The 23126-nt window shown below is 41.0% G+C and overlaps 1 protein-coding gene across 2 annotated transcripts in view; it reads right to left on the reverse strand.

Moving 5' to 3' along the window:
• Nucleotides 1-9342: 9342 nt before the first annotated feature.
• RASEF (RAS and EF-hand domain containing) overlaps nucleotides 9343-23126 on the reverse strand; it is an 88702-nt gene continuing 74918 nt past the window's right edge. For both annotated transcript variants that reach the window (XM_070795031.1, XM_070795030.1), the window contains 3 exons: nucleotides 22417-22536; nucleotides 18692-18768; nucleotides 9343-12951 (listed from right to left, as the gene is read on the reverse strand). In XM_070795031.1, the coding sequence (XP_070651132.1) occupies nucleotides 12846-12951; nucleotides 18692-18768; nucleotides 22417-22536 (303 nt within the window). In that variant the 3' untranslated portion in view covers nucleotides 9343-12845. The remainder of the gene's footprint in view (nucleotides 12952-18691; nucleotides 18769-22416; nucleotides 22537-23126) is intronic.

A 23126-nucleotide genomic window follows, 5' to 3' on the forward strand; every position in this document is an offset into this window, starting at 1 on the left:
CAGAGAATTTCATGTAATTACATTAATGATAAACAGATATTTCTCTGAAGTATCCAATTATTGGGCATCGTCAGAGAGAAGTAAAGGGGCCATAGACCCTCTTCTGTTCTGAGCATTTTATCTGATTTTTGAAGATTCATGTGTGGCATTAAATTCTAGATTCCTGGCCACTTTCCATGTCTGTTTAATGGAACCAGACACTTTCCAAAGCCTTAAAAGTTTTCTTTTGACAGTCAAGGTGAATCATCTGGTGCTTTCTGCAATGCAGTAAGACATAATCAAGAAATGGGGAATGATGACAGGAGTGAAGGGCTGGAGCTAGCAAGGTTATATGATGAATCTTTGGGGAAAGGACAGGAGGCACCCTCTGAGAGGAAAGCACCAGGCAAATCCTGGCAGGGCCCACAGCTGACTTGAGTTTAGCACCATATAATATACATATATAAATATATACATGAATATGCAGGGAGGCAAGGCTGGTGGGAAGGAGGAAAGTGGAGAAGGATCCCAGGAGTAGGTGGTGTAGAAATGAGACACAGCAGTAGGGCTGAGTATAGGCTGCTGGCAGTTAACTCAACCACAAGGATCTGTTTAGAAAACCTTGTGTTTGTGGTACTCTCCCAGAAGCTTCAGTGCTAAACTCACTGCTCTTTATTACACTGTGGGCAAACACTGAAGCTGAGATTTACTTGCCTTCTTCTTCCAAAAGGAGGACCTTGAGGTGGCTTCCTGGCTCAAGGTTCTTTTGAACCAAGGTTCTTTCGCTGGTTTTAGATAGCAAACCATCCTTTTGTCTTATCATGCCCTCTTCAGGAACATGTCAGTTTCTATCCCAGGTACTCAGACCCCCATCTACACGATCTTTCTTTCTGTTTCTCTTCCTGCCTACCCTTAAGGGAAGGGTCCAGCCCCTTCCCATGTCCTGCTTCTGTGGACTACTTTCCATGTCCCTGATCTTCACTCCAGGTGCCATTCACTCCATGCAGCTGATAGGCAGTGGGAGTGGGATACAGGCAAGAGAGCTACAGCAGCCTCCCAGGTGTGTGTGTGCATGCTAAGTTGCTTCAGTCAAGTCCAACTCTTTGTGATCCCATGGACTGTAGCCTGCCAGGCTTCTCTGTCCATGGGGTTCTCCAGGCAAGGATCCTGGAGTGGATTGCCATGCTCTCCTCCATAGGATCTTCCTGACCCAGGGATTGAAACTGTGTCTCCTGTATCTCCTGCATTGGCAGACAGGTTCTTTACCACTGCACTATCTGGGAAGCCCAGAAATATGGAACCAATAACCAACAGGGGCAGAGAGGAGAGATTCTACCATTTGCCTTTGACATTTGATTATACTGTCGTTCAGTCCCTCAGTCATGTCTGACTCTTAGAATTGAAAGACATGACAGCAGAAATTTTTAAAAAAGTAAACAATATAGAGTTTTGTAGATAGATTTGAGGAGTCTTCCATAAAGAAAGGTTCAAAGAAAGAGAAACCAGGAGACCCCCTGGACTGCAGCACACCAGGCTTTCCTGTCCTTCACAGTCTCCCAGAGTTTTCTCAAACTCATGTCCATTGAATCGATGGTGCCATCCAACCATCTCATCCTCTTGTTGCCCCCTTCTCTTCTTGCTCTTATTCCTTCCCAGAAGCAGGGTCTTTCCCAAGGAGTTGGCTCTTAGCATCAACTCCAGCATCAGTCCTTCCAATGAATATTCAGGGTTTATTTCCTTTAGGATTGACTGGTTTGATCACCTTGCAGTCCACGGGACTCTCAAGAGTCCTCTTCAGCACCACAGTTCGAAAGCATCAGTTCTTTGGTGCTCAGCCTTCTTTATGGTCCAACTCTCACATCCGTACATGACTACTGATTGATTATGTTATCCTGCTTTCCCTGTTGTTTCCTTCTGGAACAGCTATTTTTGGCTATTATACTTCCTTCCTTCTCTCCTGGTTTCTCTTTCCTTGTGCTTTTATTTCTGGAAGACTCCTCAAATCTGTCTTCAAAACTCTATATTGTTTACTTTTAAAAAAATTCCACTGTCATGTTTTTCATTTCTAAGATCTTATTTTTTGCTCTATGAATGTTCCTTATTGATACTATCTTGTTCTTGTTTCATGGCTACAGCAGTTTTGTCTGTCTCTCAAGATACATTAATGAAAGATTTTTTTTCCTCTGCGTAAGCTCTATTTCCCCAACTTGATATTTCCCTGTTTTATTTGGTCTCCATTTTCCATGTTAGAACCTTTCCATAAAAATCCAGTGGTCCTTCGATTGTTCAGAGGAGCTAACATCCTAATTGAAAGCTCAAGTGATGGGAGCTATTTACCAATTTTGAACTTTACAGTAGGGTGATGGGGGCAGGGTCATTTCTTGTAAAGGTCTTTCCTCTTATCTGGTCAGTATTCCAGGGGAAAGTCTTTCAGTCTCTGAAAGATAAAGGCATCAATGTCCTGAAAGCTGAGTGGGTAGTATTAGCTTTTAGTGCTGAGCACTCAGATGACATGTCATTTAACTCTCCTGCTTTTTGAATAGTACCAGCACACTCAACCATGCCTTGTATAGCCCCCAATCTAGCATCCTTGTTTTACTGCAGAAAATAGATATCCATACTTAGCTCAGAGTAGTAATGGCATAGCATGAGAGGATATACTTAGGGATAAAACTTATACTTAAGGATAAAACTGCTTCTCAAATTGCTTTCACCCCACCTTCCCTTATACCCCAACCCCTAGTTCCAGAGGTACCTGCTTCTGCCAGTTCCTGAGTCTGTTGGGAAATCTGCAGTGTAAACCTAGATTGCTCAGTTTCCCCACACTACTAGCTTAAGATTCAGCCTTCTTAGGTTAACTCAGTTCCAAGTTTTCCATCTACTTTCCAGCTTCATAATTTTGTCCCTGTTCTGCCTTTCTGGCTCTGATTCTTTAAAAGAAAAATGCATTTGACTCTAGTTTCAGTGGAGTTTTAGAAGAGAAAAATGATTGCCATCATACCCTGGAAAACATTCAATATTTCTGCTTCTCAACTCAGTTATCCCCAATCTTTATACCTTTCTTAACTTCCTCAGCCCATGTTCATGACTATAAGATAGATTAAATCAGATTTGCTTCAGAGCTGCAGTTCTTTTTTAGTTGTACTCTATTTGTAATATTTAATTTTTTAATTAGAGGGTAACTGCTTTACAATATTGTGTTGGTTTTTGCCATACAACAACGTGAATCAGTCATAATTATATGTATATCCCCTCCCTCGTGAGCCTCCCTCCCATCCCATCTCACCCCTCTAGGTTGTCACAGAGCACCAGGCTGGGCTCCTGTGTTATATAGTAGCTTCCCACTAGTTATCTATTTTATACATGGTAGTATATATATATATATACATATATATATATATATATATATATGTATCATTGCTGCTTTCTCAATTCATCTCACTCTCTCCTTCCTCCACAGAGCTGCAGCTATAAAAGCAAGAGGTAGACTACAACACATTCCTGCAAGGACAACATTTTATCCTTAAACTTCAGCACACTGGATGGTCAAGAACAATTGGCTATATACATTCTTTTTCTTCTGTGAGATCTGGCCTGCTCACATATAAATGGCATTTATAATGTTGGTATCATGCTCCTCTGCTTGGAGCCTGGAGGGGAGTATATCAGCAATAAGTGGTAGTCAGGGGTGCAGGACAGAGCAGGGGGACCAAGGCCCCCTTCCCACAGCAAGCTTCCAGGCTGAAGCAGACCTGAACTGGATCAGGGAGAGGATTGATACTGCTCTGTCCAGCTTTGAGTTTTGATTTCTATGTGAGAATTCTCTTCTAAATAGTCTATGGTTGCAACTTCTCACCCAGGGCAGGGGTTTTTACTTGGGGCCATGAACCTACTGGGTCAATGGGTAAAAAAATCTGTATTTCTACACTGAATGGGAAAAAATAATGTTTATTTACTTACTAAACTAACTGGAATTTAGCATTTCATTTAGTATAAAATGCTAGCACCAAACCCCAGGAGGATTATTGGTATCTGTGACTGTGTCACCAATAGAAATCACAGATATTTATAATTTATATTAGGTTCTTTGCAGATGTCTCAGAATACAATTTACCTTCATCATGATGTCAAAATAATGGTTGTTAATACATGCGCCATCAGTTCTTGTAATTTAATGTGCCAGTAAAGCAGCATCAATACCTGATAGCTCAGTTAGTAAAGAATCTGCCTGCAACGCAAGAGACCCTGTTTCGATTCCTGGGTTGGGAAGATCTGTTGGAAGGGATGGGCTACCCGCTCCAGTATTCTTGGGCTTCTGTGGCGGCTCAGCTGGTAAAGAATCTGCCTGCAATGTGGAAGACCTGGAGTCAATCCCTAGGTTGGGAAGATCCCCTAGAGAAGGGAAAGGCCTACTCCAGTATTCTGGCCTGGAGAATTCCATCTACTGTATAGTCTATGGGGTCACAAAGAGTTGGGCACAACTGAGAGACTTTCACTTTGATAATGTAAAATATCACAACATTTTTATTTAAAAAAAATTTATTTCTTTGAACTTGTTTCATTCTTTTCATTTGTTTTTTTTTGGCCATGTCATGAGGCTTGTAGGATTTTAGTTCCCTGACCAGGGATTGAACCCAGGCCCTAGAACAGAGTTCTAACCACTGGACCGCCAGGGGATTCCCCACAACATTTTAAATAGTTTGGGAATAATCTTTCAATATCATTGGCTTCCTTAATAATCTTATCTATTTTATTTTATTCATTTAAAAACATTATTCCAAGGGGATCCTGAGCTTCAGAGGAGTCTATGACATAAAAAACCCTTGAGACCTTGATCCAGAGGAATATGAAGTCATGAGGCTGCTGAAGTGTGCACTGAGGGTGGGAAAATCTTTACCCCTACTCAGTAAATTCTAAAGGGCTGCAGGAAACAGAAGTCATCCAGCATGTCAGGTACACAGGTAACCTGCTTATCACATGCAGTCTGACCAGGCGCTGTGATGGGTATTGGGATAGAAATCACAGGGGGAGAGGCCCTAGCTCAGATCCCAGGGTTGGGCATAGCTGCTGGGAGTCTCTGAATTGAGATGTACAGGACAGAGAGGAGTTGGGCAGGCTGATGCCGAGAACAGACAGAGTGGTGTTCCATGCAGAAAGTGGAGCTGAGTAAAGGGCTGGAGGAGAGAGAACAAGGCTTGACAGGAACAAAGCTTTCCTGTGCCTGATTGGGGGCTTTGGGGTGGAGAAAGGTGGGGAGGAGGCAGAATGTGGATCTTCTTTGTTTATTAAGTTTGTTGTCAACCCCTACCAGAATATAGTCTGCTTAAGATCTGTCTTACTCTGCTTCCCCTGGGTCTAGAATTGCACCCATGACACAGGCTCAATAAAAACAACTGATTAGTGAGAGAACAACTAGGAGTGAGATCACAGAGGGCCTGAGAGGTCGTGTTAAGAAATTTTTGGATTTCATCTAAGAGTAAATATATCTGTTTCTGAAATGACTGATCAAGAACAGCTTTGTGATGAATTAAAGAGCATTAATTTTACTCCTAAAATTACACTGGAACTCATAAAACTCCCTTTGAAGAGATGTTTATCCAGCTCTTGAGTTCTACCTTGCTTTACAGCAATGGGAAGATGTACCAGTAAACTGAAATTAAAAAATTTTCAGAAAGTCAAAATCCTAAAGACAGTGAAGGACTCTATAAAAATGTATGCCAAAGGCCATGAAATGTGGTTCCTGAACTGTCAGCCTGAGAGGTCACAAGTCAAAGGTCCTTAGAACTAAATTCCCACTCTCTGGAAATTTAAGAAATATAAATTCTCAAATAAACCTGATAAACAAATGCAGACGAAAAATTAGAACTGGATAGTTATTCTTAAGTTTTGCACTTGAAAATTTATCTTACTCCATATTTTCAAGTTGAAGCAAGGATTTGTGCCTATTTCCTATTTTCAGCTATGAAAACGTCTTACCGTCTAGATCTGGAAAGAAAAGATATTATTTTAAGGCTTGCAAAATATGCTTTGTTGGTGATTCATTCCTATCCTGTGGACTTTTGGATATATACGCTGGAAATCCTTGTCAAGAGGCATCATAGTATATAAACATAAAGGCTGGTTTCCACCTAAATAACCCCAGTACCCACCATCATTTTTATTGTCATGTAGATTTGAAATCCCAGTTGGAGCTCTTCTTCCTTTTAACTGCTTCATCCAGTCACCCCTTAATAAATGGAGGGTCTGCATTTACAAGGATTCCATTCTAGTTTTCAGGCCCTCATTTTTCTCTCAAAAGATTTACTTCTCTTTTATGGTTCTGGTTCAAGATGATGGAGTAGAAAGACATACACTCATCTTCTGTGAGAGCAACCAAAATTGCAACTAGCTGTTGAACAACTATCAAAAGGAAGACACTGGAATCCACCAAAAAAACCAAAACAAACAAAAAAAAACACCACGTCTAAAGACAAAGAAGCGGCAATAAGATGATGGAGGGGTGCAACCAAATAAAATCAAATCCCATACCTGGCGGGTGGGCAACCCACAAACTGGACAGCAATAATAGCAAAGAAGTTCTCCCACTGTTGTGAAGGTTCTGAGCCCCGTGTCAGGCTTCCCAGCTTGGGAATCTGGCAGAGAGACTGGGAATCCCTAGGGAGTCTAACCTTGAGGGCCAGTGGGATTTGATTATAGGACTTCCACAGGACTGGGTAACACAGAGACTCCAGTCTTGGAGGGTACAAACAAAATCTTGTCCACACCAAGACCCCGGGGAAAGAAGCAGTGACCCCACAGGAGACTGAACCAGACCTGCCTGCTAGAGTTGGAGGGTCTCCTGTGGAGGTGTGGGTCAGCAGTGGCTCACCTTGGGGACAGGGGCACTGGTAGCAGCAGTCCTGGAAGGTGCCCCTTGGCATGAGGTCATCAATAACCCTATCATAGAGCCCACATATGCTAGGGCTGGGTCACCTCAGGCTAAACAACTAACAAGGAGAGAGTGCAACCCAACCCATCAGCAGATAATTGGGTTAAAGCTTTACTGAGCATGTCCCTGCCTACTAGAGCAAGACCCAGTACTCACCTCCAGTCCCTCCCCCATCAGGAAGCTTACACAAGCTTCTTAGCCTCATCCACTAAAGGGCAGACAGAACCAAAACCACATTAAAGAAAGTTAATCAGGATGAAAAAGCAGAAGGTTATGTCCCAGATGAAGTGACAAGAAAAACAACTAAATGAAGTGGAGATAGGCAAGCTTCCAGAAAAAGAATTCAGAATGATGATAGTGAAGTTGATCCAGGATCTTGGAAACAGAATGGAGAAGATGCAAGAAATGTCTACCAAAGACCTAGAAGAACTAAAGAACAAGGAGAGATGAGATGATTATACTAGAAGTAATCAATAGCAGAATAACTGAGGCAGAAGAATGGATAAATGACCTGGAGGACAAAATGGTGGAAATCACTGCTACAGAGGAGATCATAGAAAAAAAGAATGAAATAAAATGAAGACTGTGTAAGACCCCTCTGGGACAACATTAAACTCACCAACATTAGCATTATAGAGGGTCCAGAAGGAGAAAAAAGGACCTGGGAAAATATTTGAAGAAATAATAGCTGAAAATCCTAATATGGGAAACGAAATAGTCAACCAAGTCCATGTTGCTCTCTCCAAGCACAGAGAGTCCCAGGCAGGTTAAACCCTAAGAGGAACATGCTGAGATACACGGTAATCAAAAGCACAAAAATTAATCTACACCACCTTTATGGCAGAAAGCTAAGAGGAACGAAAGAGCCTCCTGATGTGAAAGAGGTGAGTGAAAAAGCTGGCTTAAAACTCAACATTCAAAAAACTAAGATCATGGCATCTGGTCCCATCACTTCATGGCAACAGATGGGGAAACAATGGAAACAGTGACAGACTTAATTTTCTTGGGCTCCAAAATCACTGCAGCCATGAAATTAAAAGATGCTTGCTCTTTGGAAGAAAAGCTATGACAAACCTAGATAGCATATTAAAAAACAGAGACATCACTTTGCCAACAGAGGTCCATCTAGTTAAAGCTATAGTTTTTCCAGTAGTCATGTATGGATGTGAGAGTTGGACCATAAAAAAGGCTGAGCGCCTAAGAATTGATGCTTTTGAACTGTGGTGTTGGAGAAGACTCCTGAGAGTTCTTTGGACTGCAAGGAGGTCAAACCAGTCAATTCTAAAGGAAACCAACCCTGAATATTCATTGGAAGGATTGATGCTGAAGCTGAAGCTCCAATACTTTGGCCATCTGATGCGAAGAGCCAACTCACTGGAAAAGACCCTGATGCTGGTAAAGATTGAAGGCAGGAGGAGAAGGGGACGACAGAGAATGAGATGGTTGGACGACATCACTGACTCAATGGACATGAGTTTTAGCAAGCTCTGGGAGACTGTGAAGGACAGGGAAGCCTGAGGTGCTGCAGTCCATGGGGTTGCAAAGAGTTGGACATGACTGAGTGACTGAACTAAACTGATCAAGGTGCCAGGTACTGTTCTCAGCACTTTCCTTACATACACTTAAGGTACTGTTATCATCTCTGTCTTACCAATGAAGAAGCTGGGGTACACAAAGGTTAAATAAGCTCCTTATTCACAGTTACTGACTAGAAGGTTCATGAGGCAAGGTTCAAACCCAAGCAGGCTGGCTACAGAGCTCAGACCTGTGGCCACTACAATATACTGCCTGTTATTCTGTTGTGTGTGTATGTCTCTGGGTATGTGTGTCTGCAGAAACTCTGCAAAGCCTGCCTTATTTAAACAGTTTTCTTTGATCACCCATTCAAGCACTGTGTATAGCAGAGGGGAGGCAGCAGCAAACAACAGGGATAAAGCTCAAAGAATATGTCTAGTTAAACAAATATGGGGTCAGTAAGGATGCTGACCAGTTAGAAAGAGTACTAAACAAGTGAGCAGGTAGCCGCATCCAAACCAGGATGAGCAGGGAAACTTCCTGAAGGAAGTGACGTTTAAGCTAAAGCAGAAGGAGAAGCAGGAGTTAGCTAGGCAGGGTGTGTTGCGGGGGGCGTATAGAGGGGTGTCAGAGAAGGGGCCTAGCCCAAGGTCATGAGAATGGCCAAAGTTTGTCCTGCCAGTTTTCTACTAAAGCCTCACTACTCCTATATATCACACCCCAAAGCTGGTCAACCGGTAGCCCCGCTGGTCGAGAGGACGAGATGTGCCACAGTACCACACACCACCCTTTTCTTCCCCAGCTAGCTGCCTGGGCCAGGGTTTTAGAGGCGCAGTTTCATGTAGGCACATCCTAGAACTAAAATTACTTCAGCAATGCCTGCAGCAAAGCTGGAGGAAATACCAGAAGACCAAAGCAAGTGTTTTTTTTTAAACTGAATTTATGATGCAGAAAATATAATGTATTCTTTAGACATTTGTACTACCATAAATTACACATTATGGGATAATTATTAATGGTTTGAAGAGAAACAGTTAAATGAAATACAGCCAATATTATGAAAATGTAAACCATGTAAATCAAAATCATAAAATAATTATTTCATTACTTAGAGGTCTTCTTAATATATATGTATGAAATTTCTTACACATACATACAATAAAAGCCCACAAAAACCATGACTCTGAAGCTAATCACTGTACAAATATGAAAATAAATCTTTATCTTTAAGCTCAATTTTATCTTCAGCAAGAGGGTTGTGTGGTTTGGGCCTTATGAAAATCACATTTAGTATTCAATAATCAGATGTCACATATGTTATATAAAGCAGCAAGTGGAAAAAATAAATTATAAAAATGCATGAGGCTAAAAGTTAACAGGGAAAAATGTCTCTATGGCCAGTGTTCATGTCGAAACTAAAATAACATCCAGTGTGTCAGGATACATAAAAAAGAGTGTAGTGTGATTGTGATTTTAAAATCTCTACAAGGAGTAATTGAGACAAGATGAATAGAGTAGCAAATTAAGTTCAAGTTAAAAACACTAGCTGTTTTTGTTATTACCAAAAATAAACTCTAAATTTGGGAACAGCTTCATAAAATAATAAACTTAGTTTCCTAGCAGGGCAGTGAAAGAGCTAGCAGTAGCTTTTCTTTAAATAGGATTGCTAACCAGAGCTGTAAGTCTAATTTGAAAGTTGTAAGTCTAATTTGAATTTTGTTGCAAAAATATTTATCCACATTAAGATAGTTAAAGATGTGTGCTTCATTTATCATAGGCACCTATGTAATCTAATCGGTTTGGGTTACTGCCCATATAGTCCAGAAGCAAAGACCAAGATAATACTTCTGTATCAAAGGTATATACTATTATATACATATTGTAAGACAATATAGACACTGGGGGAAAATAAATAAAGACAACACAATAACATGTATACTAACACAATTTTGTGCAACTGCACCAAACTCCTAAACTTGAATACCATATATCAACACACAGGTCTGTTAGGTCTGTTCTAACCTGGGCTCCACAGATGCCGAGGCAAACAGCAGTGGTAAAACTTTCATCGCACCATGGCACAAAAATAACCATCCCTCCCTGAATCAGTTTGACAGTTCCCCACCAGCAAGGTATTTCTTTTTAGTAAAAAATGTAAATTTTTTCCCCTCTCTGGGACCAAAAAACAGGAAACAGGAATCCATGGTAGAGTTGTTGAAGACAGAACCAACTTCCCAGTGAAAAAGAACAAAACCAAACTAGATCTCACCAGCAGAGAGAAGGCACACTTTGAAAAGCTAAATGGATGTTGTGGCTATTTATAAGCTGTGTTAACATACTACCCAATTTTCATTAAAAAAAAAAAAAACCTTGGAGAATTTAAGGTCTGATCATAAAAACTGTAAGTAGAGTTGTTTTAATTCCATAAGAGGGATGTTTTTAGCTTACATAGTACAATAAATAAGAGCTATTATTTTTTTCAGCAGGCTACTTGGGGCCTGGACCTATGAATCACGTTAAGTTCAAGTCTTTCTGGTTGGGAATAACTTAGTTGGTTCTGGCCACTGAAAATTGAAACCAAAGACCACGCCTGGCTGACCCACCCTAGGGTCAGATATTGACTCCTTTGGCTCTTGGAGACATTTCAGTGCGGAAGTCTGGGAGGCAGCACAGCTTCTTAGGAGAGCAAGACCCCTGAGGCTGTTGGTGAGGGTGAGTCCCGAGTCACCTCAGACGAAGGACTGACTCACCTGTACCCTAACCACAATTCCTCTTCAAAAGAGATGATTTTTCAAAACTACACATAACATTTCTTTCACTGTTCATTATTTAAGATGTGAATGCTGGCAGCCAAGGTGTTAGGGTATCTGTTATAGAAAAGACATTATGCTCTTAAGCCATGGGGAGGTTTGAATTTGCATATTTTCATCTGGCAAAATGATAAATTAAACTAGTATATTTTAAAAACTATATATATACACATATATAGCTCACATACCATAAGATTCACCATTAAAGTATATAATTTAGTATATAATTTAGTGGATTTTAGTATATTCACAAAGTTGTGCAACATTAGTACAATATAATTCCAGAACATTCTCATCATCCCCAAAGAAACTATATACCCATTAGTACTGCTACTACTAAGTCATTTCAGTCGTGTCCGACTCTGTGTGACCCCATAGACGGCAGCCCACCAGGGTCCCCCGTCCCTGGGATTCTCCAGGCAAGAACACTGGAGTGGCTTGCCATTTCCTTCTCCAATGCATGAAAGTGAAAAGTGAAAGGCAAGTTGCTCAGTCGTGTCCGACCCTCAGCGACCCCATGGACTGCAGCCTTTCAGGCTCCTCCATCCATGGGATTTTCCAGGCAAGAGTACTGGAGTGGGGTGCCATTGCCTTCTCCGATCCATAGTAGTCACTCTCAGTTACTCCCTTTCACCAGCACCTGCAGTCTCTTGCTGTTTTTTTTGTTTTTGTTTTTTAAGTGAAGTGGGACAACTTTCCTGGGCATTGTATTTTCAGTAGTATGTGGCTTTATATTTTTCGTTAGAATTTTTAGCAGTGAATTCAAACCATGGTCTTTATAAGTATTCTGAGATTATAAAACACCCTCTTTAATATACAAACTATTTTTGTCCCCCAAATGTTTTCTTTATATATAAGAAATAGATTTTTCTATCTCCACGGGAGCATAAAACATTACCATTTTTCCCTCAATTAAATTCTGTTCTTGTACAAGAAGTGAGAAAAATTGATACTTAAATATTTAAAAAGATGAACAACCAGAGTCCTTATAAAACTGTGGGCCATCACACTCTCCTTCTCAGTCCTTAAAGAGCTTCAGAGCTGAGAGAGCCGAGGCCTCAAAGGCCAAGCTGCTTGTTTACAGATGAGGAAATGGATCTAATGTGGGTTGGTGACAGGTTCAAGACCAGAAGGCTAGTTTACAGCAAAGGTAGGAAGGTAACCCCCTTTTACTAGTTTTCTATTGGGTTGACCAAAAAGTTTGTTTGGGGTTTCCTGTAAAATGGAGAAAAACCTGAACGAACTTTGTGGCCAACCCAACAGTACTGAATATTGGAAGTAAATGTCATCTACCACATGAATCTAATTATATCAGTGAATTCTGATATATCAGTGAATTATATCAGTGATTTCTTTTACAGCTTTGATCTGAGCATAAAAATACTTTCTAAAGATAAGGCAGGCATATTTAACCAGGGGGCCCAAATCACTCATCGAAACAGCAAAAAAGAGCTGAGGTTCTGGAGGGACCCAAGAACACAGTTCAGATTCCTCGCACTGTAACTCTCCACGCAAGTGTCTGTAGGATGTACCACTTCACGTAAGAAGCAAATAAGTCATACACATTCAGTACTCTGGGAATGATGGCTTCGTGGGCTGAGGATGTTTTGGAGTTAACCATTGCAGCAGTTCTTCATCTGGGTTGACTTTTTGGAACTAGTGCCACTCAGATTGGTAATGGATTTGCTGTCATCCTCATCAGTTCTTTTTTTCACTTCCCTGGAGACAGAAAGAGAGACATACAGACAGAGAAGATTACTGAGGTATAAAATAGAACCATAAACAACTCTGTAGAAATAAAACTGCACTGCTAAGCACTTGCTGTGTGCCATCCAGACAGGGTGCTAAATGCTTTGTAGGTATTGACATTTAATCCTCACAGGTAGGATTTTACTGTGTCCCATTTTATATGTGAGAAAATGAAGGCAAACAACGTTAAGAAATTTCCCTTAGGTCACATAGCTGAAGAAGTGGCAGAACTTGGATTGCAACCATGCAGGTGAGCTCCAGCCATCTGCATTCTGAACAGTAGGCTACACACTCATGCATGTACACAGAAACACATACCCAGGTGCATACACACATGCACACAGGCTACTGTTGCTCTCCTGTGGTCATGCCTGGTGTATAGTCTGCCACACGCACAGCTCATTCCTTAGGACTCTGGAACCTAGCTTCCACCCCCAGCTAATGCTTAACATTAACAAAAGCAATGATGGCTTTATAACCATTTTGTAATAATACTTGATCATGGAGATAACAGCAGATGGTTAAAATCCAAAAAATCTTTTTGTCTCTTCCTAAATTTCTTTTAGAATTAACAGAGGCACTTTTAGAATTAACAGAGGAACATTTCATGCAAAGATGGGCTCAATAAAGGACAGAAATGGTATGGACCCAACAGAAGCAGAAGATATTAAGAAGAGGTGGCAAGAATACACAGAAGAACTGTACAAAAAAGATCTTCACAACCCAGATAATCACGATGGTGTGATCACTCAGCTAGAGCCAGACATCCTGGAATGTGAAGTCAAGTGGGCCTTAGAAAGCATCACTATGAACAAAGCTAGTGTAGGTGATGGAATTCCAGTTGAGCTATTCCAAATCCTGAAAGATGATGCTGTGAAAGTGCTGCACTCAATATGCCAGCAAATTTGGAAAACTCAGCAGTGGCCACAGGACTGGAAAAGGTCAGTTTTCATTCCAATCCCAAAGAAAGGCAATGCCAAAGAATGCTCAAACTACTGCACAATTGCACTCATCTCACATGCTAGTAAAGTAATGCTTAAAATTTTCCAAGCCAGGCTTCAGCAATATGTGAACTGTGAATTTCCAGATGTTCAAGCTGATTTTAGAAAAGGCAGAGGAACCAGAGACCAAATTGCCAACATCCGCTGGATCATGGAAAAAGCAAGAGAGTTCCAGAAAAACATCTATTTCTGCTTTGTTGACTATGCCAAAGCCTTTGACTGTGTGGATCACAATCAACTGTGGAACATTCTGAAAGAGATGGGAATACCAGACCACCTGACCTGCCTCTTGAGAAACCTATATGCAGGTCAGGAAGTGACAGTTAGAACTGGACATGGAACAACAGACTGGTTCCAAATAGGAAAAGGAGTACATCAAGGCTGTATATTGTTACCCTGCTTATTTAACTAATATGCAGAGTACATCATGAGAAACGCTGGGCTGGATGAAGCACAAGCTGGAATCAAGATTGCCAGGAGAAATATCAATAACCTCAGATATGCAGATGACACCACCCTTATGGCAGAAAGTGAAGAGGAACTAAAAAGCCTCTTGATGAAAGTGAAAGAGGAGAGTGAAAAAGTTGGCTTAAAACTCAACATTCAGAAAATGAAGATCATGGCATCTGGTCCCATCACTTCATGGGAAATAGATGGGGAAACAGGGGAAATAGATGGGGAAACAGTGGAAAGAGTGTCAGACTTTATTTTTTGGGGCTCCAAAATCACTGCAGATGGTGACTGCAGCCATGAAATTAAAAGACGCTTATTCCTTGGAAGGAAAGTTATGACCAACCTAGATAGCATATTCAAAAGCAGAGACATTACTTTGCCAACCAAGGTCCGTCTAGTCAAGGCTATGGTTTTTCCAGTGGTCATGTATGGATGTGAGAATTGGACTGTGAAGAAAGCTGAGCACTGAAGAATTGATGCTTTTGAACTGTGGTGTTGGAGAAGACTCTTGAGAGTCCCTTGAACTGCAAAGAGATCTACCTAGTCCATTCTGAAGGAGATCAGCCCTGGGATTTCTCTGAAGGAATGATGCTAAAGCTGAAACTCCAGTACTTTGGCCACTGATGTGGCCAAAGGAGCTGATGTGCTAAACTTGGAAAACCGCTGCACCTGAGTAGGAAAGAAAAGGGAAACTAGTTCTTGCTGAAGACCAGTTAATAAATGCTATGGTACACGTTTTCATGTAGTCCTTATTACACACAACACACACACTGTCACGTGACAGGTGAGCATCACTGTCTTCACAGATGAGGAAACAAAGACTCAGGAAAAGGAGGAGGATATACAGTTCAACCCATAACACCCTATAAGACCTGGTTCAGATTTATGACCTCCTGAACTATATTTGTATTGCTTAAACCACTAGGTTAGTAGGAATTTGTTACAGTGACAACGGAAAACTAATACAGCTTCCAAATGCAAAATCTTGACTACCGGGTCATTCAACAAGTGTCCGACTTATGCCAGGCTCTGGGATCCTCAACTAGTGAGCTCTGAGAGCCAGATAATCTAAATAAATCGTTACCAGGTCCTGAAAGCTGCTAACACACAAGCACAGTGGAGCCGACCTACTGGCAGGATAGGGATTCATTTAAAGAGGAAGGGAGGTCACAGCTTGCATAGAGACAAAGAGGAATAAAAGAACCTGGCCATGACTGGAGGCAACCTTGCTGTGTCTAGAGATATCCTTCATTTGGGAAGCAAGAAGAGATGCAAACAGAAAGGCAGGTGAGATCTGGCTCTGGGGGACTGTTAGCCACTTGCTAAAAGAGACAGGGTTCTTTGCTGTAGGTCGGACACCAATGTGGGGTGCAGGCAGGAAAGTATTAATTGGATTTTTATTTACAAAGATCACCCTGATTAGAGAAAGAATATGGACAGATTGAATAAAAAGTGCAGAGAGGTCACCGAATCATTAGGGCCTCAGAACCCACTAGAGGCAGATGATGAAGAAAAAGGAAGAAGTCAAGACTGACTCTAGGTTACTATTTTTTTTATTATAATGTTAATAGTTTCCTGAAAAGGGGAGTATAGAGTGAAGAACAATTTTATAGAAAACACATTAGGATTTAGCTATGTTGGGTCACTCAGATCTATGGAATTTCCATTTGTTGGTGGGTGGGAACATGGAATTTTAAAAAAGATGGGAGTTAAAAAAAATGGGAGTTAAAAGTATAGAAATTGGAAGTCACCTTCTAGACACAGTTTTAGGAACCATGGGGATGGAAGACATTAGGCAGAGAAAGTAAGAGCAAGAATAGAATCCTGAAATTGCCAGCATTTAAAAGGCAAATCAGAGATTCAGAGTAGTGCAAAGTCCTAATTTTGCCACTTAGCAGCTGTGTCACTTTGAGCAAGCTGATAAAGCATTCTAAACCTCAGTTTTCTTATCTGTACAGTGGGCACAGTAAACACAGCATCTTCACAAGACAACATACATCTCTCTCTCCTGGGAGGTCCAACAGGCCCCTATCAGCTATGCATCATATGGCTGCCTGGTCATAGTTTTCTTTTTTTCCTCTAATTTTAAATTGAACAGCCTATCTTACATACCCTGATATCCCTACAAGGCCTTCATGCTGAGCACTCATAATAATGCAGACATTACTGAACCTTGAAAGCAAATATTAAGGGAGAAAAACAGGCTGTATTTTTCACTTGGCCTTCCGTTTCCTTAAATCTACTCAAAATGCAGGCACTCCCACTTTAAGGGACTCAGGAAAATACAATTCCAAACATCTAAACCAGGTTTAAGGTTGGGAAAACTAAATTACCTCACCCCAAACTGCCATATGCTTAACTGCATTTTAAATGAATCAGTCTTATGGACAGATTTACACCCAGTGAGTTCAGCAATGGTGCTGAACTGATTTTTCAGCCTGAGCTTTTTATGTTTTTCTCAAATTTCAGGCCACTGACCAATTTGATGCTTGTTGTACTTGAATCTATTGCAAAATGTTTAAAGCCTGTGGCTCTAGTGGCGGCAGACTAACTTACTGATGGACAGTAGTTGGAATGAACGTCCTGTCAGCCCTACAGGGAAACTGAATTTCTAGGAACGACTTTTCTTGGAATTGAGATGTTTTTCAAGAAAAGGCAAAGGAATTCAGGTTGTTAACCAAACACTTATGGCCTCCCTTTAAAAACAAACACTGTTTCAGACAGTGAAAATCCATAAACTTTTCTAGATCAGGTTTTAAGACATGACATGGTATGAAATGGAATTATGGGAACTATCTTATGAGATCAAGTCAAGAATTTAATGTTTTGCATTATACACAACGTTTTGAAGGCTGTAAAACTTTTTAAAGTTATCTTACTGGTGGAAACGAAACCATTTTCATTTAAGACTTGGTACTCTGACAAACAATCAGATGACATGGTATAAAGCAAATTAAAGGCTCTCCAGATTTGCTTTATTTATAATTTTCCTATTTAACATATTGTTAACATAAGTAACCTAGAGGTCTCAACAACAATTTAAAGAGCTCTCTGATGAGTGATTCACAAGAAGTGACCTTGTTATCAAAATGCTTCTGCACATAGCTGTTTTAAGTAAAGCTACATTGTAAACAGGGGGGCTGCTAGGCTGACTCAACACACTTATCTATGGACTCACAGGCTGTCAGGACTAGAAAGCCTTACGGATCATTTTCTTTAGCCCCTTCCCTCATTTTACAGATTAGAAATGCCGGACTTAGTCACGACTCCACAGGTGTTCGGGGAAGATTTAAGATTGGACTTTGAGCCTCCTGACACTACACTCCTCCAGCGTGCTGGGCAGAAGCCCTCAGCCACGCAGAGCGCCTTAGCTGGAGCTTCCTTTCCTGTTCAGCTGGGGCAGCAATATAGCACCTCCTACCTGAGGTGAAGGTAGTGCTGAGCCCTTTATTCTACTAAAGTTAAGATTCTTATAAAAACCAGAATCTCACAAATGGTCAGACACAGAACTACATGCCTAAAGTGGTTTTGCTTTGTCAGCAATTAAAATTCATTGGCTGGATTTTGATAACACACGTTTTTATACTTTTTCTTTCTTTTTTTTTATATTTAAACTGTTGGATCAGTAAAGAATCATCTTTTCACTTGTGGCAGAAAACTAGCAGAAGAAATAAGTCTAACAGAAAACACTGTTATTTCCTAAGAATACTGCAAAGATTGAAATACAGTTAAATCCAAGTTCCTCAATGCTGCAGTTTTCATTCTAATCCACATCCCAAAATGTTATTTATTATTAACACCATTGTCTAAGCTTAAAAATTACCTGGATAATAATGTAAACAAAGTGCTTCCAACTGGCATGATATACAATTTGCTTTGTGAAATTTTTTTCCTTTACCTTGGAAAATGTCATAATACATAGTTATATTCATAATGGTCTCTTGTGTTTAAAATCTGGTTCCTGGAAATGATTCATACACGTCAGCTGTTAGCTTTGTGGTGACATTTTGCAGAAATGTCAACGACACCTCAGATGCACCTGCTTTTGTTTGGCAGTAGAGGTATTTTCCCAATGTTCACAGGGAACAAGCAGCATTACCAGTTTTTTCAAAAACTGTTTCTCCAACCACTACTGAAAGACAAGACAGTGTTCCCCAATATAGATTCACTTTATAGTCAATATATTTGACACATACAGCAGCTAAGTGAAAATTCAATCCTACATTCAGTTTTTCAAATATAAGGCAAAACTTTACCGAGCAAGATGGAGAACAGCTTCCACTATATTTGAACCATCTTTGGCGCTTGTTTCACAAAATAATGCCCCATAGGTCTGTAAAAAAACATATATATATGTATATACAATTAAATGAAGGTTTTGATTAGGTTTCCTGGAATGTTCACTTTTAATATCAATAAAATAAAAATATTCCCCTGTTGAGTATGCTAAAAATAATAGTTAAGTAATTGGATTCAAAGTTTCAAGACTTTAAAAAAAAAACACATTTGAGCCTAGTTATTCCAGTAACATTTCCTAGTCAAAGAATTAAAAAAAACAACTTTTTATTTTTTATTAGGGTATATCCAGTGGCACCCCAGTCCAGTACTCTTGCCTGGAAAATCCCATGGACAGAGGAGCCTGGAAGGCTGCAGTCCATGGGGTCGCTGAGGGTCGGACACGACTGAGCGACTTCACTTTCACTTTTCATTTTCCTGCATTGGAGAAGGAAATGGCAAGCCACTCCAGTGTTCTTGCCTGGAGAATCCCAGGGACAGGGGAGCCTGGTGGGCTGCTGACTATGGGGTCACACAGGGTCGGACACGACTGAAGTGACTTAGCAGCAGCAGCAGCATCCAGTTAACAAATAATGTTGTGATAGTTTCAAGTGAATAGCAAAGGGACTCAGGCATACATATACATGTATCCACTCTCCCTCAAATCCCTGTCTCATCCAGGCTGCCACATAACACTGAGCAGAGTTTCATGTGCTATACAGTAGGTTCTTGCTGGTTATCCATTTTAAATATAGCAGTGTGTACACGTCCATCCCAAACTCCCTAACTATCCCTTTCCCCCAACCTTCCCCCTGGCAACCATAAGTTCCTTCTCAAAGTTTGTGAATCTGTTTTTGTTTTTTAAGTAAGTTCATTTGTATAATTTCTTTTTAGATTCCATATATAAGGGATATCTTATAATTTTTCTCCTCCGTCTGACTTACTTCATTCTGTATGATGCTCTCTAGGTCCATCCATGTTGCTGCAAATGGTATTATTTCATTCTTTTTAATGGCTGAATAATATTCCACCCAGAGAATTTTTATTTTGCACCCCCTCCAAAACCCATCCCACTATACAAAATTTCATAGTTTAACATTCTTATATCCAAAAGTCACACATGCCACCAAATGTTCTCTATCAAATAATTTGAGACAGATAAAAATGATAGCTTAAGGTAACCACACAGGAATTAAATGTCCATCAGAAGTATGTCTCCTTTAGGCCAGCAGCTAACACACCCCTCTTCACCATATCATCCTTTTCGAATGAGATTCAGCAGCCTTTGTGTTGCTAAAACCAATGGACATTTTCTAGTCCTCTATTATTTAACCTCCCAGTGGTTATACATACAGTCACTGATTGTTATCACTCTTCTGCTTCAGACCTTCTGATGTTTCCCATCCCTCACAAGCAATATTGAAACGCTTACCTGGCTGACAAGGCCTAGGTATGCTTGTATGGGGCCCCAGCCAACCTCTCAGTTCTACTAGTGGCCACTCTCCCTCACAACGCTCAAGTTACCCTGGCCATCCCTCTATTTCTCCAATGCTCCAAATTTTCTCCCACCTCAGGACCTTTCTGGGCTTCCCTTGTGGCTCAGTGGGTAAAGAATCTGACTGCAATGTGGGACACCTGGGTTTGATACCTGGGTTGGGAAGATCCCCTGGAGAAGGGAAGGCTATCCACTCCAGTATTCTGGCCTGGAGAATACCATGGACTGTACAGTCCATCGGAGAAGGCAACAGCACCCCACTCCAGTACTCTTGCCTGGAAAATCCCATGGACGGAGGAGCCTGGTGGGCTGCAGTCCATGGGGTCGCTAAGAGTCAGACACGACTGAGCAACTTCACTTTCACTTTTCACTTTCCTACATTGGAGAAGGAAATGGCAACCCACTCCAGTGTTCTTGCCTGGAGAATCCCAGGGACGGGGGAGCCTGGTGGGCTGCCATCTGTGGGGTCACACAGAGTCGGACACGACTGAAGCGACTTAGCAACAGCAGCAGCAGCAGTACAGTCCATGGGGTCGCAAAGAGTCAGACACAACTGAGCGACTTTCACTTTCAGGACCTTTGCACCTGTTGTTACCACTACCTAGGTTATCCTATATCCTTAGTAACCCACTTCACCAGGCTGACTTTTACCTGCCTTTTCAATTTTTCAGTAATCCTTCCTTGAAGTTGAGAAGGATGAAGAAGTCAGCACTAGGAATTCCTATTATAAAACCTCTTGACATGTATTTTTCCAGCACGGCACTTGCCACAATTGTAATTGATGAAGTGTGTCTTTGTCTAACAAGCTGGAAACAACTCCTTTAGGAAAGGAGGACTGTGTGTGGGGTGGGGCTAGGTATGGTTTACCTGGTTCCTGTGTGGGACTGGGAGAGGATATGATGGATACTCTGGAGCAGGGAGAAAGGAACAACCAAACAATGGGGAAAGATTACTGTGAAGCTTTTACTCATGACCCCCTCAATCCACAGCAATGCTAGAATAATTCCCCAAATGAATCTTATTTCTAGTAGAAATGGATAGTTCTGCTGCTGAATTTCATAGTCAGGATGTTACCGGGTGAAATAGAGATGGCCTTAGAGGATGCAGGAGGGTGGTGGACATGAGATGCATAATAAGTAAGCAAACCTTGGGGAACCAATAAGAAATTTTGGAGAAGGAATAAAGTTGGCATGCGGCCAGGAATGATGGCTCTCTAGGGGGGACAAGTGGATTACATAGGTTTAATGTCTGTCTCCCCTAGACAGTAAACTATGTGAGGGCAAGGATGGTCTCTTTTGTTCTCTACCCTTTGCTCAGCTCACAATAAAGTACTTTTCACATGGTAAATACAATTAAATATGTGTTGAATGGATCTTGTCTGTATTTCATTGCCTAGTTTTAATGTTTATCATATTTGGCTCACAGTTATAACATTTAAAATAAGAAACAATTCCAACTTAAAATAGGGAAATTGAAACTTCTTTTTAAAGTTCACTTGTTTGTGTTATAGAGCAGTCTTTTCATTGATGATGATAGACAACAATGTAGCTATGTCAAATGAGACTGTTACGGTAAGAACTTATTTGACCCAAGGGCCATCTGATTCCTTGTTTGGGTAAAACAAATCATAAGAAGGTCACGAAGATTCTGACATAATGACAATGATGAGAGAATAAGCACTGCCCACAATAGTAATCTGAACAAAAATGAGGCCCATTCCTTATACAAGTGCGTAACCAAGAATAATTTTATACTATTCCAACTGAGTACAAATCTTAGAAAAAAGAACATGTCTACCAATTCTCTTCACCCTGTCACCCAGTTAACACCCTGCATCATCCGCTGCTCCTTGGCACAGTGACCCTCTGGAACCAAAGTCAACTTTTCAAAACAGGACACCCATTCTTATTCCTTTACCTGGATCCCAGGACTAGAGGAGGGTTCCAGGAACTGGGGAAGAGTGAGGAAGAAGACAGGAGAATTTTGCCTCCTCTTTGTCACTGATACTCAGTGGGGAAAATGATCACATGATTGTTTTACCCCCACAAGGGATTTAATTCTTGTTGTTAATTATTTACATTCATGGGGTGGATAGGGGGCACTGGGAATTCTGTCTGTGTAAGGACAGAAAACCCATCACACAGAGTGGAGGTAGCACACATAGAGAAAAGTGAAAGACCCCTTCTAGTTTGGACCCACTCTTACTCTTACCATGGCCAGTTTTTCTCCAAAGTACCCTGGGACACATTTTTGTCCCTCTGCTTCAGCAGTGTCACGAAGATCAGCCTTGTTTCCTACCAACATGATAGGAATGCTCTCATGGGCTGCATCCTACCATGAAGAAAAGAAAAAATGGTGCATACATGAAACACTGGACAAGTTATGAGGATGATGACAACAGCTGCCGTTTCTGAATGCCCCTTGTATACCACATGGTGTACAGACAATATCTTTAAACTTCAAAGTATCTCTAAAAGGACACAAACTTTTCCCCATTTCCAGACCAGAACACTGAAATTCAGAGAGGTTAAATAAGATGTTGTAAGGGTGAGGGCCAAGGTCCAAATGACTCCATCATCCTTGCCACTACAGAAATCGATACAAACTCAAGATGCATGACCTAGAGTTACATTTAGCTGTAGTGCTCACATAATTTGCTATAATTTTCACTCCAAACAGAGGTGATAACAAGCCGGCTTCATTATCCCAGGTACAAAACACACAAATATTCCCTCAGCTATGAGGGGACAAAAAAGGAGTCTGAAAGTTCCACACTCACCGCTATCTGGCTCACAACAGAAGCAAAATACAAAGGCCCTAAAGATCAACATATTTCTTGTGAGGAGTCGATGAGCAATCATTCAAAGTACCAGTTTCTCAGGATAATGCTCCCCAATTAGCATGTGCACACTGTCGCAGCC

The sequence above is a fragment of the Bos indicus genome, chromosome 8 (genome assembly GCF_029378745.1).
Source record: "Bos indicus isolate NIAB-ARS_2022 breed Sahiwal x Tharparkar chromosome 8, NIAB-ARS_B.indTharparkar_mat_pri_1.0, whole genome shotgun sequence".
NCBI classification, from domain to species: Eukaryota; Metazoa; Chordata; class Mammalia; order Artiodactyla; family Bovidae; genus Bos; species Bos indicus.